This window comes from Haemorhous mexicanus, chromosome 8, assembly GCF_027477595.1.
Source record: "Haemorhous mexicanus isolate bHaeMex1 chromosome 8, bHaeMex1.pri, whole genome shotgun sequence".
Taxonomy (NCBI): domain Eukaryota; kingdom Metazoa; phylum Chordata; class Aves; order Passeriformes; family Fringillidae; genus Haemorhous; species Haemorhous mexicanus.
In genome coordinates this window covers 18,114,747-18,132,552 of record NC_082348.1, presented here as the reverse complement: position 1 = coordinate 18,132,552, position 17,806 = coordinate 18,114,747, and the positions used below count along the sequence as shown (strand labels likewise).

At 33.6% G+C, this 17,806-nt stretch overlaps 1 protein-coding gene across 13 annotated transcripts in view; it reads left to right on the top strand.

Annotated features, from left to right (window-relative positions):
- Positions 1-17,564, top strand: part of LOC132330534 (sodium channel protein type 2 subunit alpha-like) — a 52,866-nt gene extending 35,302 nt beyond the window's left edge. For 11 of the 13 annotated variants that reach the window (XM_059852981.1, XM_059852977.1, XM_059852973.1 and 8 more), the window contains 7 exons: positions 4,372-4,494; positions 6,447-6,728; positions 9,009-9,062; positions 10,204-10,341; positions 12,033-12,137; positions 13,219-13,489; positions 14,332-17,564. In XM_059852981.1, coding sequence (XP_059708964.1) covers positions 4,372-4,494; positions 6,447-6,728; positions 9,009-9,062; positions 10,204-10,341; positions 12,033-12,137; positions 13,219-13,489; positions 14,332-15,524 — 2,166 coding nt within the window. In that variant the 3' untranslated portion in view covers positions 15,525-17,564. The remainder of the gene's footprint in view (positions 1-4,371; positions 4,495-6,446; positions 6,729-9,008; positions 9,063-10,203; positions 10,342-12,032; positions 12,138-13,218; positions 13,490-14,331) is intronic. The other 2 variants (XM_059852979.1, XM_059852980.1) reach the window with 1 other exon arrangement.
- Positions 17,565-17,806: the final 242 nt, after the last annotated feature.

The following is a 17,806-nucleotide window of genomic DNA, read 5'->3' as shown; positions in this document are numbered from 1 at the left end:
ACAAATTAATACTTTAAAATTCCCTATAGTACAGTTTCTGTATTGTAAAATTCATTAGTAGTAGATTAATATTATAAATGTGTGAAAAGAATTCCCATTTTATAGTCACACTGCATTCGTAATGGCCTGCAGTGATTTGGAGGGGTTATTTAAAGTCCACTCATATGTCAAAAGGAAAAGGATGGCTGCCTATCAGTTTGTCCATTCTTCATGGTTAATATTTTCATACAAATGATGTATCAAACTTGAGATTTTATGAGGAAAAAACCTAATTTTTAGGCATGCTATCATTAATGAACTCTGACCATACTACCTTTTTCCTTAGAAAATAAGACAATTCATGGTTCAAGTTTCTTTGAACACTTCAGCTTTTCAAATGAAACAATTCACTTGGTCCAGATTTTATCTAAGTTCTCAGAACTCTCTCACTGAAAACTATCCTGTAATCATTTCTAGCAAAACCAGAAAGACAGTGTCTATTTGATCTAAAAAATAATTGGTTTTAATGGACTGACAATCTGCAATAGCTAAATCAGCTATGACTTGGCAGGGTTTACGATATAGGAGAGTACAAGGCTACTTGGCTGCCTTCCCAGCTGTGATACACTTCTGTGCAAAGGCCTTGCTTATGTTGTCAGAAGGGATCAAAGCTGCTTTTGCTCCCAGAATATTTTGGTCTCTTGCCTCACTCATTATCTGACCCAGTTCATTGCCTATACATGTCCTCAGTATACTGAGAGATGGTATCTGAGGGCAGTTGTGCATTTACAGTAATTTCTGCCCATGTTACCATATTTCTTGAGATATTTGCATAAATTCTGGTCTCTTCAATACTTATTCCATATGTATAGAGAAATTTATCATATTTGTAACTCCCATAGGAAAAAAAAAACAACTAGCTAGAGTGGCCCAAAATTAAAAATGGATGACCTCTTTTTCTTACCAGCCTGAGTTAGTTTTGTTATACAGTTAATCTCTAGCTCTGTCCTGAAAATCTACACTAGAAGGAAGCAGTGTGAATGGTTTTCCTAAGAGGATGTTAATGAAGCAGAGAGATGCACTCTCACAGGATTGTGTAAACATTGAATTTTTTTTAGATAAACTACAACTCATGTTTTAATTATTCTTTTTGTATCTTAAGCTAACTAGATTATTCTAAGTCATACTCTGTGATTTCCTAGTTTAGCCTCAGAGATGCTCTTATCTGAGCAGGCTTTCAAACTTAAAAATACATCACTATAAGTAAAGCAGCTTATGTTGCTAACTTTTTACCATAGTTCATGATTTTATAAACAAAACCATGAATAAATAAGATTGGAACTTTCTACTGTTGAAGAATATTTTTCGATATTCTAGCAAGAGATAAAAAATGCCTTACTGTGTTTAAGGTTAACTCAGCAATTTCTTTAGCACCACCAGCACTTGAAAGAAATATGTGAGCTCATGTCCTCTACCTATAGAAAAGCAGCCTCTGCACTGCTTTAACTGGCAGTTTAAACAGGTGTGATTCAGCAGCATTCTGCCAGTGAGAACACCAATGTCTCCTTCTTCATTAGAAGTGACTAAAGTTAATCAGATTGTTTAATTCCATTCTCTAAAATTATTCAAGAGTAAACACAGATAGTCCTTTAGGGCTTTGACCTTTAATATCTCACACACCTGAGTCTCTCACTTTGACAAGTAGCCACAGTTGCTCTCACTGATTGTGACTAAATTAGATTTTGATAATTACAGTAAGAAATGGTAATTTTCAGCTCTGTCACTTTACAGCTGTGACAGATGACTCTTGGTACATCTGCCTACCTCCATTTAAGACTCTATCCTGCCATTCTACTGCACAGCCTGACCGAAGATCTTGAGCAGAGCTGTCACTGCTAAGCTTCTAAACAAATTTTTTTTTTTGTTTTTTGTTTTTTTTTTTGCAACAGTTAGTCTATATTAGAAGAAAAACACAAATGAGGACATACAATCCTTAAATTTTAGGAGACATATCTTTCCACCATTTTGAGTTCATTTTAGTTTCTTAAAATTACTGCACCTGCACACAAAAATCTACTTAACAGTATACAGATACATTTACTTTTTCACATACTGGCAACAAAACAGGGGGAACAGATGAGAGAAGACCAAGTTAGCAAGACTCAGATCACCAGATAAGTACAGAACAGCTGTATATACAATAGAATTCCAAGCAAAACTTTGCATCCCAAATGAACTGTCCAGAGGAAAACACATTGTTTCCAATAGATAAAGTATTTCTTTGAGAAAAAAACCTAATGTTTATGGTGTAAGAGTGCTATCACCATGGTAAGAAAGCTGCCAATAATCTGAAAAAGGCAGCACAAACAACATTGAAGAATTTTACTGTCAGGACCTAAGAACTGCCAGTACTCACAGTGCCACTGAAGGCTTTCAGGAGCTGCTGCTACCTAACAGTGTGGAAGGGGTCTTGTTTGTGAAAGATAGGTAAGGCACAGTGCAAATTTGGGGGAGACAGTTATAAAATGAAGGAGCCATTATGGTGTGTTCAATTTCATTGGACACCTCACTCTCCCAGTGAAAGAGATATTTTTAAAATATTTGTTTCATCATTTAGTTTTAATTACTAAAATGTGCTGTCTTTACACTAAGGTTTATTGTTATGCCTGGGTATCTTGTTTATTTGAGTAAATAAAAGAATATTCTACAAAAATACAGAAAATTCCATGTCTTCCATCTCTGGAACATATTATGTGTGACTAAGGATAAAAAAGATTTATCTCACTGTAGCATCACATTAAAAATAAGTTGTATTAAGGATAATTATTAATAATAATTATTAATTCATTAACAGTTATTATAATCAATAATATAATCATTGATTTAATGGTCAATAGCTAATATAATGGCTGAAAAATACTGTTATCTCTAGTAAGTAAACAGACTTCAGTTATAGACTAAGAAAATCAGGAAGATTTTCTTCTTAATATGCTTATAAAGCACAGCAAGTGATTTATCCATTTATCCATTAGAGCAATAAAATAATCCTTTCCTTTGTTAAAAAGAATTACATTCTGACATGAAATCTAGTTGAAATGTCCAGCAATATGAATTCACCAAAACACTATTTTCTGTTAGATAAGATACATAGGAACATAGCAATGAATAATTGATTTGTATTTGCTCTTGGACTGGCCTTCTTAGACATGATCTTGTAACTCTTGTGTTTGTGAGTCATCTAATTGTTCTTTATGGATATAAGTAACATAGGAAACCAACGTTTCATATAATGGGCAAAATCTTACCATCATTGTCAGTGAATTCCTATTTCTGTAGAGTCTTTGAAGAATTCTTTAAACTGAGGCACAGAAATTAACATTTGAGGGATTTTCTTAAGGACCAAAATATGCCTATTTTCATTTACATGTCATCTATGCTTTTGGCGGGAGAAATGAATAAAATATGAGTAAGGCATGATTTTTCCCCACTCCTGTCTCCAAAATTGCTTGAAGAAAATTAATTCCTTTCATATTAACACTGTCTAAAGCTCAGTTCCATTTGAGAAGCAAATTAATTGCTCCTTACTTAAGTGGATTGTCTCTTAACAAAATCCCAATAACATTCATCAGGAGCTTAACACTGTTGTAGATAATAAAGCTATTACTGCTATAAGGTGAGCAGCTGTTAATATCTATCCCATAATATTTTTCTATACGTAGAAGATTTCAAAAAAAACCAGAGACTTGCCAGGCAAGTGAGAAAGTACCACATCTTTCAATACATATTTATGAGGTATCCTGGTTATATGAACTGTTTCACTTAGAAGTAATATTTATAACAAATATTTGTAATTACCTACTACAATATTTAGTATATTATTAGTGTTTCTAGATATTAGTATATATAGATATTATTAGTATTTTGATGTTATTATTTATGTTAGTGCTTCTATATTGTTATTTACTAGTGTTTCTGTGTTATTTTTATATTGGTGTTTATATGTTATTATTAGTGTTTATAAATATTCACAGTATTTACAGACATTAATAAAATAATGTATTCAGAATTTTAAATTGTTTGAAAGGTTGAACCTTAATGAAGTTACAGAAAGTATGGCTATTTTGTCCTTAAAGATTCCTGAAAATTTTATCTTTCACCAACAGTATGCTTCCATATGACTGTTAAACCCTATCCAACCATAATAGATAAACATTTAATAGCATATATTCCTTTTTCAACCGTGCCTTTATGAGACCTTTTGCCTTTCCAGCAGGTATGAAAATGGTGGCATTCTACAACTTGTCACTGTTGATTCATTGCTTGAATTTCTATTCTTTTTAAATAAACAGTGTAGAACTATTTTTAAAATATTTTTTTTTCTGTATTTGATAGGTCTCATTGGTTAGTTTAATAGCCAATGCTCTGGGCTATTCTGAACTTGGTGCCATTAAATCGCTACGGACATTAAGAGCTTTAAGACCTTTAAGAGCCTTGTCACGATTTGAAGGAATGAGGGTGAGATAAATTGAATGAGTCTGAACAAATGTATGCATACAAAAATTGATGTATAAATGGTTACACTCATGCTTTCTTTGAAGAACTCCAAAATGGGAAGGCATGCAAAAATGTGTGGAAAAAGGCCTTTCAACATGTCCTTCCAAACAAGACCAATGTACACCTTACATTTGGAAATTAGACCTTGAGCTCATTGAATTTGCCTGGTCACTGCTGCATTGTTGTGTTTTGCCAGCCCCCTGACTGTTAAAATTTCCATTGATTTGTGGACCTAGAAAAATAAAAGGACATGACAAATTTCACAGTAGAGGATTGGAGGTTGATTCCTACAGTTTATCTGGAATTTTTTTTACTTAATTTCTGTAGCTAACTTCGCTTCTATTAGTTTGTCAGTGGTTCAGGATGGAACACAATTAGCCAGAAAACAAAACAAACCAACAATAGGTGAAAAAGCTGTCAAGATTGACACACCAGAAACTAAAGCTTCACAGTGTCTCCCTGTCTACCTGCATGGGGGAAAAAATCCCACAGAAAATGCTGTAGTATTAGGGAAAGGTTTTTTGAAAAGACACCCGAAATAAGGATAGGTTTGGAAGTATAAAAGGGGAGGCATGGGAAATAATTTTCTTAGCTAGAGACTTTTTCCTTCATATGAATGTAAATAGAGCTAAAACCCTCCTGTTTAGGAGATTGTCATTTTCATATTCTGCCAATCTGACTAAAACAAACCAGCTAACCAAAAAACCCATAAACCCTCCTGGGTTATTAACCCTATTCTAAACCATAGCAGACCATGCTACTTACTGAAAAAATTGATACATAAAAAACTGAAAAGAAAATTTTATTGAGAAATCTCCTTTTATTCTTTCACCTCAAAATACCCCAATGTTGCAATACATATTTATCAGTCAGATCTTCCTTTGCCAAATAAATAATGTGGTTCCTATCTGGGCAAGGCTGCCGATATTCTAGCAGTGGCCACACCTGCCAGTGTAGGGAAGTGTGTCCTGTGCACATCATCATCCCCACTATGTTTTATGTGATTGGCAATACAAACAACACATCAAGTGTCCATCTAATAAATAAGCAAAACTTCTATTGATGCTAGACTACTTTTGGTCAACTTAGTGAAATGAAAAATACTACCTTTTTCAAACCCACACACAAAAGACTACAGCAGTCTCTACTAATTTTCTAGAAAATTATTTTTTTAATATCTGAAACTTTCTTTTAGCTGAATTACAATAACTAAGATAAAATTTTTGTCCAAGGATTTTATCTGGTCTTTTATTACCCCTTGCCCATACACAGAAGCTCGAGGGAATTAAATGCAACCCATTAAAAAGAAACAGAAGTATACATGTCAGAGCAACTATTGTGACCCAGGCAATTTAAAACCAAGACTTAGAACTAATGCTGTTAATAATGATTAAATAAATTCTTAATTTTGTTGCATTCTGTGTGGATACTAAAATACACTGATGCCAATATATACATATCTTTTCTAAGAATAAAATAATTAATAATGATAGTTTTACATGCAGACATTTTTATTCAGTCTTCCACATCATCATTCTTTGAGCCTTTTATGGTTTATTTTTTATTTATATATTTTAATTTATATTGCTGGAATTTAACATTTATTTCTCTCTTTTTCTCTAGAGCACACAAACGCTAAGAATTCATCTTGCTACTATCAGGTTTTCTTTTGCTTTTTGATTTTTTTTCAGACTTTTGCATTGTCTTTGTTTCCATCTCATTTTATTTCTTGCTTTTTCCAATCTTATTAGCATTTATTAAACCTTCATTAAAATTTCTCCCACAAATTTTATTGTAATATTTTAACTCTCCATCCCATAATAATACTGCATTGATATTTTTTAAGTATTTTCAAGTATTTTCAATTTTCTTTCCATAAGCTAAGTGGCTATTTTGTCTCATTTGTACACTAGGTGGTTGTAAATGCCCTTGTAGGAGCAATCCCATCTATCATGAATGTATTGCTGGTATGTCTTATATTCTGGCTAATCTTCAGCATCATGGGAGTAAATCTTTTTGCTGGAAAATTCTATCACTGTGTCAACACCACAACTGGTGAGATGTTTGATATCAGTGATGTCAACAATTATACTCAGTGTGTGGAACTCATAAAAAGCAATCAAAGTGCCCGATGGAAGAATGTGAAAGTAAACTTCGATAATGTAGGAGCTGGATATCTTGCCCTGCTTCAAGTAGTAAGTAAATGTATATATTTTCTTTTTGCTCTTTTTAAAGGTATCTAGGAAAAATGGGCAAGTTAAGACTGTAAAGCAGGGGAGTAGTTTCTCCATAGCAATAATGTACAGCTCACACAACTCTATTACATCGTTTCTTGTAATTTTTCTTTATGATAGTAGAGTAATTTTCCTTTCCAAGACTAGGGAATACAGTCTCAGGATGATGATAACAATAATGTCAAAATAGTAAGTGTAGAAAATAAAAGAATCTCTTTAGTGGTGCACAGTATAGAACTATCATATTCCTTAATGCTTATTAAAGAGTCATTATAGTATACTAAAAAAGTATTATGTTACTTAGAAATTTAAATAAGTATTATCCTTGTGAAGTACTGGATGTTATTGCATAGCATATTTATCCCATTAATTACTACTACTTATACAAAATCTGTAAATTGCATTTCTCCTTCAATTGCTTATCTTATGCACTGTCTTCAGAACTGTCTTTATTCTAGGTACTGAGCGTATTTTATTTGTGTCAAAGAAATAAAGACCTTAGCTCTTTAAAAGTTCCTTGCTGAGAATGGAGCTTCTAAAGCTAGGATCTGATTCAACACAAGCAAGAAAGCATGTAATTACATTTAGGTGACTGAACTCTGTAGAATCACTTGTCTATAACTCAACATACAGCTTCACTGAATGAAAAGATTTTTACAGCTCTGATATTCAAACTTATCTAAGAATTATATGCTTGTCTCTTCTGTCTCAGACCAGGTCAGTATTTCTAGCTGACCTTAATTCCAAAATTAACTACTTAGATTAAACTGTTTTGCCTGTAAAGGCAATGTAACTCTTATGTGCTGAGTAGTAGTACTGAATGATGACTGATTCTTTGGCTTCAGATCTCATTGCTACCATTGCCTCTGAAGATGTGTAAGGAAAACTGCTTCTCTTGAAGCTGTGTATAAATGTCATCTGTGTCACACATCCAGACAGTCTAGGTCTTCAATAACTACTTCACTACTGTGAAGCTTTCATTCTTCTTCTCGCTCTCTCTTTTTTTTTAATTTTTCTTTTTGTTCTGATTTTTCATAATTTTCCTTTTCAAATATTCCTTCTAACCTTTACTTTCCCCACAGAGATTAAGGTATCTTTGAGCATGTTTTGTGTCACATCTTCATTTGATTGCCTCCATTAACATTATTCCTTCACTCTTCTGTATTTATTGCTCTTATCTAACTCTGAACCTTTCCTAGTATTACGATGCAAAGTGCACCAAATGGCTGGCATTGCCAACTGAGCCAGAAAGATGTGTGAAGCCTGGCTTGAAGCATACCTTCTTAGTAACTGGCATTGCACTGCAAGATTCAGGAGGATACCAACGCTTCCAGGGTGCAAGTTTTCTGCTGTGGAAACTGGCAGCTGTACCAAAGTTCCAAAGCCACTTCTGGCAAGCACAGATAGAAATATAGTCCTTGGAATGGTTCCTCTCCTGAACCTCCTCAGGAGTGATGGTCTTTGTTAATTTCACAGGCGTTTTAGCTCTTTTTCCTTCATTGTGAATAAGCTTGGAAACCCTGGCTAATGGTTGTACACTCACACTTTTATCTAGCATGTCACACCAGCTTTGGTGTTCCTGAGAAAATGGGCATCCTGCATGCATTAAAATAAACTTCTTAGAGTAATGATGGCAGATCTTTTTACTCTTTACTTGAAAAAAAGTCCCTAGAGGAGCTCTGCCAAATTTTTAAAGATATCAATTAAATCTCTTTCACAGTTCACTTTTTGGTCTTCTGTAAAACAAATCTCTCAGGAAGCAACGTGAATTTTTACTTTGAACAGTCTATTCCTTTTAGCTATTTGGGTTTAAAACATTTCTAAAAATAACAGGTCAGTTTAGACACAGAAAAAAAACCATTCAGATGGATGTTGGTTTCTGTCCACAAGTTCTATTACTGATTCCATCAATTCATGTTGTAAACTTAAGAAAATGGCTGTGGTCATGAGTGATTCTAGTAGATCCTACCCACATATCGTCAGCATTAATGTCTGTCTAAATCTATCATTCTTCATCTGCAAAGTAAACATCTACAGCTCCAAACATACTGTCAACTTGTAGAGATCTTCAGAGGTGGTTTTAAATATTATTTGAATAACTAAAAAGAAAAGTGACAAGTATGGTTCAAAAATTTAGAAGTGATTTTATTAAAAGTGGAGGTCCAGATAAATAAATCACTTAGTTATTGTATGTATTACAATTTTTTATGGGGAAGATAAACAATTTTGTTTTATTTCTAGGCTACTTTCAAAGGATGGATGGATATTATGTATGCTGCTGTTGATTCACGAGACGTAAGTGTAAATCTTTCAAAGGTCATCTGTTGATTATTTTCTGGTAAAGAGTATAAAGTTTAAACAGCTACACACACAACAAAGAATTATAATCAACATCAATACATATTTTTTTGAATCTCAGAATTTTTACTGGAAAGAATCCCACTTCCTTCTGTTTAGGCAAAAAAGCTAAATTAACTTAAGTGGCTTTTTTTTTGAAGGATAAAATTAGTGTAATAAAACAAAGAAGAGGGTTTTGACAAATTATTTTGGTAATCATAAGTATGAATTAATTTAAGATTCTATTATGAATTTGTTAAATATGGAATACATTAATCAGGTTTTATAATTTGGAACTGTGCATTCTGTTGTTTCCTTAGGTTGAGTACCTATGCTACCTAGATATTTTAGTGCAATTAGATTTTAAGGCTGGATCACCTGTTAAGCTTTCTGGGGATTAGAATTTTATTTTGACTACAAAACTAATACCCTGTTTAACTTACACAAACGGTCATGTTAATGATATCCAGAGTAAAATGCCCTGTTTCATTATCTTTAGCATTTCTACACTCAAGCTTGCTGTGCTACAGAGGTGCAGATGCTGGGATGTGGCATCCAGAAAAACTGAGACAATAACAAAACCTTCCTTCAAAACTTCCTCAATTTAATGGATTTCACAAAACATATATTCACTAAATATTTGTTAAAAGCAGCTGTTCCTAGCTGGATGTACGAACGCTCATGCAAGACCAAAAGAGTTCCAGGGAGATTTAGGCGATAGTAAAACTTATTGTTTCTGTTGCATGATAATATACTGAATACAATATAAAATATTTAGATTTCTGCTAATAAAATTTTAAGTATTAATTACTGTTCTACATCCCACATTTCTTCTGTCTTCTATATGAGGGACTTTTTATGTATGTACATACACAAACATATCTGTGGGCACATTTACTTAAAAATTTCATATGAGCACTAACTCTGTCAGTTTCCAGTTCTCCAAATATTGATTGGAATGCACAAGTTGGATCTTTTTAATAAATTAGTGCTGTTCATAGCTTTTCTGTCTGAGATGGCATATAACTAATTCTAAACTATACTTATTGTTTTTTATATCTAATATTCTCATGGGTAATAATTTTTTTATATTTTGTAGGTAAAAGATCAACCTAAGTATGAGGACAACTTGTATATGTATCTCTATTTTGTCATCTTTATCATATTTGGATCGTTTTTTACCTTGAACCTTTTCATTGGTGTTATTATAGACAACTTCAACCAACAAAAAAAGAAGATAAGTATTTAAAATCTTTCTATATTGGTATGAATTACTAGCTATAAAGAATTTAAAAGTTATTTCTCTAAGGCTAATAAAATCAAAAGTAATTTCAATACTTTAAATAAAGTGTCTCTTAAAAAATAATAAATAATTATCTGTACTAAAATCTGTGGATGTGATTCTGAACTTTGCATTTTTAGCATTTGGAGAAGTGAAAAGTTGGTTCACAATAATTTGAAAATTGTGTATACAGTTAAAATGAAGATGTGAAAAGTGAATGTGAATTATTAATTTGATTAGATGCAATATTATCTGGCATGAAATAATTTCTTTTTCAATTTACTCTAAAGTATTAAGATAAATTAAGGTATATTCATTATAATTATTCTTACAAACTCTTGATGCTTAATGAAGACACAATTCGGCATTGTGTTGATACAGTGAATAACGGATCTGCAAACTGATTAAACGATAAGCTAAGAGTAAGTCAAATAGACCTCGTATGAATAGGCTTGTAGATATAAGTAAAAATGTGTACATAAGGGCTTTTTTTCCTGACACTTCCATGGGAATGAGATTAATTCATTAGACACAAACACAGTCTATAATTTTTTATCAGTAGTAAAGCAAAGATATACAGGGAATGGTGGTTTCTTTCTGTATACTTTTGACATACTTGTATGTTTAAAATAGTTGTATTGATAGTGCATACAGTTCAGTTTTAAAGAACTTTAAAATATAAAAATACAAATAATCACATTTAAAATATTTTGAAGCCTCACAGTTTTTAGTTTTCAAATGCCAGGGTTATTCTAAATTTTTGTATGCTGCGAAAAAGCAGTTTCATATGATTTGGTTTTTTCCAATCACCAATTAAAAAACAGCAATACCAGACAGAATCTCTGGTAAAAGAAAACTGTGAACTACAGAAATTTTTCCTTGTGCAAATATTCTTTAGCTTCCTAAACATGTCTGGAGTTACTATGAATTTTGTGATGCTTCAGGCTGTGGTAGCCAATTTAGGTGACATTGACATTGTGCTTCCATCTGACTCAGTGCAGATCCATCAATGAGCACAATTCACCCATACTGGAAGTCAGTCAGTTGCACATCTGACTGGCAGCATTTGCATCTGCAAATAAAGGCTGATTTGAGTTTGTCAAGGCTCCTACCAGTAGTGTTTTAATTTGCTATGGCATGACATTAATTACTTTTCTTAATTTTGTGTCAAATGTGGGGTTTTTTTTTGCTGTTAAAACCCACGGATTAGATATTAATACACTCTCCTAACACAACTTCTGCCTCAAAGTTATGCCTCTTTTAGACTTGTCTAGCTGTAATCCTAAAAATCTATACAGAAGATAGGCCATGTAAGGCAGTAGTCACACTCCTATTAACTAAAAATATCCTAATCACCAAGGTTTTGAACAGCATCAGTATAGCAAGAATGCTTTCAGCCATTTCAGCAAAAGTGAGCATGAAGACATTGGAAAAACTCACCTGCCAAGCTGACAAGGCACCAGTAATGGGTTTTTCCTGCATGTTAGGAATGTATATGGGCACCCACCCTATAAACACCTGAAAAAACCTCTTCCTTTTTATATAAATTAAATATAATTTTATTATTATATTACTGGGAGACATACCATAAATAAATGTTTTATGTGTGGACATAATACTAATTAATTTTGATATTGTTTCTTTACTTTGGAGGTCAGGATATATTTATGACAGAGGAACAGAAGAAATATTACAATGCAATGAAAAAATTGGGATCCAAAAAGCCACAGAAACCTATACCGAGGCCAGTGGTATGATTGATTTGATTTTTACACCCCTAATATTGGAAATATAGTCTTGTCTACAAGATAAGGTTATAGATCTGGAAAAAAAATATTTTTTCCATTTATTTTCTTGTAAAGGTACAAATTGTCCCTTTTTGAATTCATCAGATTAGATCATTAATAATTTGTTTAAAAACATACACACTGAAGTATGAACAAAATTATTTAATAATGTTAAAATTAATAATGATAAATTTCAAAATTCCCTGCCTAAGTCCTGGAAAACCACAATTGTTTGGATCATTTATTGGTTCTTGTTACCAGGGATAAACTTCATTTTCTGTTTTTTCTCCTCACAGAGAATTTTTAGGAAATGGGGATGCACTGGCCCTTGCTGCTGAAGACAGAAAGGGGCTCTGGTAACCTATTGGGAAGGACAGATGCAGAAAATCTTACCGAATAAAAGAATGTCCTAGGGAGTAAAGCATAGACTAGGATAAATATGTCTCTAAGATAAGACACTACTCTTGTTAGTTACTGAACTCCTACACTGTTTAAAAAAATAAAATACTTGTTGCACCTTATGCACCAAGTGGTAAAAAATAGACTTTCTAAGGAGAGACATATGGCAAAAAACATTGAGCTAAGTACTAAAGAAAAACTAGGATATTACAGTCGTGGTGTGTTTGAGACATGTGTCTTCAGCAGCCCAATGATCTCACCAAGCACAATTAGTTTAAGGAAGAAAGAAGGTTATAATTCTAAAACCATCTGAGAATAAAGATAAGAAAATTAGCTTTTATTCGGCTGGTACTCTTGCTGGCTATCAATTTACACCACCCATTTACCCCAATAATATTAACTGCCATTGTTATTACTCTTATTATTGCAGCCTTTCCCTTCTTGCCTCTTCAGCCAACAGTGGTGAACTTCTTGATTCACTCTAGCAAGATGAGATATAAACCAGCATGTGTTGGGCTTATTGCCTCTATTGTGAATGAGTCTTGCTTTGCACTCCTAAATCTTGAAGGGAGTTGTTTTCTCATTTGGCACTTTAAAAGAAAATTATTCTCACTGTATAAACTGTATTCCATCTTTGTGTTTGCAGAACAAATTCCAAGGCATGATCTTTGATTTTGTAACCAAACAAGTATTTGACATCAGCATCATGATACTCATCTGCCTTAACATGGTCACAATGATGGTAGAAACAGATGATCAGAGTAAAGAAATGGAAACAATTTTATCCCGGATTAACCTGGTGTTCATTGTCCTTTTCACTGGAGAATTTGTCCTGAAATTGATTTCACTTCGCCATTACTACTTCACTATAGGCTGGAATATTTTTGATTTTGTGGTTGTGATTCTCTCCATAGTAGGTAAGAGCAACTCATTTTCAAGAAAGAACTACTAGAAGAAATAGGAAACATTTGTTTCAAGTATGTTTATACTGATTGTAGAATTCCTTTTTTCCTATGACTTACATGTTGATTCAGATCTTCATATTATCTAGCATCCAATATATGTAATGTTGCATATAAGATTTTTATCTCTCCCATTAGATTCACTGTCATTTTCCATATCAAAAGACATAATGGAACTATTTGGCACATAAGATTAATGTGTACAAATATAAAGAGGAATGTTTAGTGGTATATGCAAACTAACTACAGATTTACTTTCAATACTAAAACTGAAAATTATGTGAAATGGGTGAGATTTTTTTTACTTTTGCTAACTAAGATTCGTCAGTTAAAATCTAGTTACTGTCCAAGGTGCAAATGAGTGACACACTGAGAAAGACTGTGCTGATAAAACGTAGATCTGTTAAAGAAATCTCTGACTTGCAGAAATTAGGCCGCTATCATCCTTCATAAAGAAAGTGCTTATAGGCTCAGCTTCAAGAATTAGCTGTATCTAAGACATAAGCATCACTTTCCCAATCATTTTAAGAACTACTGAAAGCTTAGACAAGGACTACCTACTTGCTATAATCAGCCTTTATTTTACTTGTTTACCTTCTCTAGGATAGTATTTCATCATAACAAGAAATGCTTTCACCTTATTAACAGCTTTCAATAAAAGGTAGTAACTTGTGTAATTTTTTCCTATAGCATAGAATCCCTACACTGATTATATTAGAGATGGCAATAACTCAATCCTTCTATAGGTAATTAATTCATTTAAAAATTTATTTTAATTTTTCACTTCTTTTTCCTAGGTATGTTTTTGGCTGAGATGATTGAGAAGTACTTTGTATCTCCCACACTATTCAGAGTCATCCGACTTGCCAGAATCGGTCGAATCCTGCGCCTCATTAAAGGCGCTAAGGGAATCCGCACTCTGCTCTTTGCTTTGATGATGTCTCTTCCTGCTTTGTTCAACATTGGGCTGCTGCTCTTCCTGGTCATGTTCATCTATGCCATCTTTGGCATGTCCAACTTTGCCTATGTCAAGAGGGAAGTTGGGATTGACGACATGTTCAACTTTGAAACGTTTGGCAACAGCATGATCTGCCTGTTCCAGATCACCACGTCCGCCGGCTGGGACGGTTTGCTCGCCCCGATTCTCAACAGTGGGGAGCCAGACTGTGACCCCCATAAAGATCACCCGGGGAGCTCTGTGAAAGGTGACTGTGGCAACCCTTCTGTTGGGATTTTCTTCTTTGTCAGCTACATTATCATATCCTTTCTGGTAGTGGTGAACATGTACATTGCTGTGATTTTGGAGAACTTCAGTGTTGCTACTGAAGAAAGCGCCGAACCCTTGAGTGAGGATGACTTTGAGATGTTCTATGAAGTCTGGGAGAAGTTTGATCCTGATGCAACACAATTCATAGAATATAGCAAATTATCAGATTTTGCAGCTTCATTAGATCCACCTCTTCTCATAGCAAAACCCAACAAAGTCCAGCTTATTGCAATGGATCTGCCCATGGTGAGCGGTGACAGAATTCACTGCCTTGACATCTTGTTTGCTTTCACAAAGCGTGTTTTGGGAGAAAGTGGGGAGATGGACGCCCTCAGAATACAGATGGAAGATCGGTTTATGGCAGCCAATCCTTCTAAAGTCTCCTATGAACCAATCACAACCACACTGAAACGAAAGCAGGAGGAGGTGTCTGCTGTCATCATTCAGCGTGCTTACAGACGTCACCTCTTACGGGTAAAAGTTAAACAGGTGTCTAGTATATATAATAGAAATAAAAACAAAGAAGGAGATGGACACATTATAAAAGAGATAATTATTGATAAACTAAAAGGAAACTCCACCCCAGAAAAAACAGATGAGAGCTCTTCTACAACTTCCCCACCCTCTTATGACAGTGTAACAAAGCCAGACAAAGAAAAATATGAAAAAGATAAAGCAGAAAAGAACTACAAAGGTAAAGACATCAGGGAAAATAAAAAATAATGATCTAAGAAATTTGTTAATGGGACAACTTGTTTACAGTCTTTGAGAATGAATCATCAACTGGACTCCTGCAGGAGATTTATGCCAAACTGACAGTTTTTACACATATGTGTGTGTGTGCGTGTGCGCGCGCGTGTGTGCATATATATATACTTAAGGTCAGTGCCTATAACAAAACAGTGAACCTCCATCATCAGACTGTGACTCTGTTAATCAGGGTAAAAAACTTGACAAGAGGTTACTGTTTTCACTACAGCTGACACTGCTAAGAATAAGGGAAAAGGTGGCTCCATAGAGAAGATGGAGCATGAAATGAGTGCAAAAAGATACTTTATTTCCACAACATGTAGAACAGTATTTCTCTTCACTGTTTGTAATGCAACTGCCACATTTGTCATATTTTTACAAAAACTGTATTAGTGTATTTATCATTTTTTAATTCACAGGTTGTTTACTATTACATGTGACTATTTTTGTAATAGGTTTTATGTTGGGGAAAGAGGTATGAGGACCAGGAGTTCTACTCTCAGATTCTCTATAATGTACAGATAGGAGTGATTTGCATAGACATGCTGCACTTGTCAATCATGCATAAATAAAAATATGACGTTGCACAAAGCTGAAGATTTTAAGAACTTCCATGTTTCAGGGTTGCTCTTAAATTTGAAGTATTCTAACTACTTGTATGGCTGCATCCAGACTATGTGCATCCAAATTAATGTGCCTGGAGAGTCTCCTCTAATTTACAGGAATCTGCAATGACTTATTTTTATGTGAATGACTAAACATGAATAAGTTCTTGTTTATGTTAAAATATTTACAGTTCAAAAAATATTGTGCGGTTTCTGCACTGGAAAAATAGCTTCACCAAAATATATCTGGGAGTCCTTTTGTTTTGTTTTCATTTTGACAGCTCTTTTTTTTTCCTGGGCTATTCTTTGGTTACTGTCTTCTCTCATTATCTCCAACATCCAGTGAATCCATTAAATACCCTTTTCCATGTAAATATCAACAGTATACTGTTGTGCATATTTGAAAATAGAATTAAATGGCTTTGCTGCATTGAATTGCATCAGATATGTACCACAGTATGGTTAATTTGCAAGAGCTCAACAGGACAAGTTGTATTCTGTGTCATGGATAGGAGAGTATCACTGATGCATGTCAATGCTGTTGCTGCTGTACCTTGCTCCTTCACTGTCCACAGTCTCCACTATAGGAAGCCATGTGTCAGTGATGAAGTGAATCAAGTTGTCCAACCAGACCTCATTTTTTCAAATCATTAAGCAATAGTTTGCAGCTATTTATGAGCTTTTTTAGTTTTGCATTTTAAATTTGAAGTGGCTGCTATGTCGTGTAGAATCAGACTGTACAGGCCATATTGCAAACTGTTAAACCTGTTGACAATGTGGTTAAAATATATAAATAATGTAAAGAAATACCATTTGGCAACAGTTCTGTATATAAGAAAAGTGTCTTCAAGTTTAGATCACTGTTTCTTATATTTCTTTCCTCATTCACTTGGCTTATTTTCTAACGACAGTAATTTCAAACTGGCATCATCACACTATGGGGAAAAAAAGTGAGTATTTGTAGACTATCTTGTTTTAATAATATATTTGCATATATTCCAATGTGAAGTAAATTGTGTAAATCTGGAACCCAGCTTGTTTCCAAATAGTTACAGGACATAGCAAGGAAAGCATTAGGGGAATGTGCAAATTTCTAGCACTATTTGCATCAGAAGTTCCAAGATAGTCTCATAGTTGATTAAATCCTTGCTATCTTGCAGTGTCTGTTTACATAGTCTACTCTTATTCTTTTTTGAATCACAGTTCACTAGGATTGTACAAATAAAATATTTCCCAAGAAAAAAATGGCACATTTGTATAATCGAGGACATCAGGACATTTTGTGTTTCATACACAAGCTAACATTAAATGTAGAACCTTTCTTTTACAAATGCTTTTGACTTGTAATGTGTTGGTGAAATGCATGCAAGAAATTGTTATTATCACAAACAACGCAAACAATATTACATATGAGCCAAAAAAATAAAGATTTCTTTTTTTAAAATTATGTTTATTTTGTTTTGTTTCTGACCTTCTGTTGGTTAAAGCAAGACAAAAACTGACTTTGGTATGAATAAGAATTGGTTTCTTTTTACCTAGAGCTAAACACCTTATTCTTCATATTTTAACTTCTATGTAAAATAATTATAAAAAAAATCTGAGAACCTTGATCAAACTGCATTTCTTTTTACTTCTTTGTTATCAGCATAT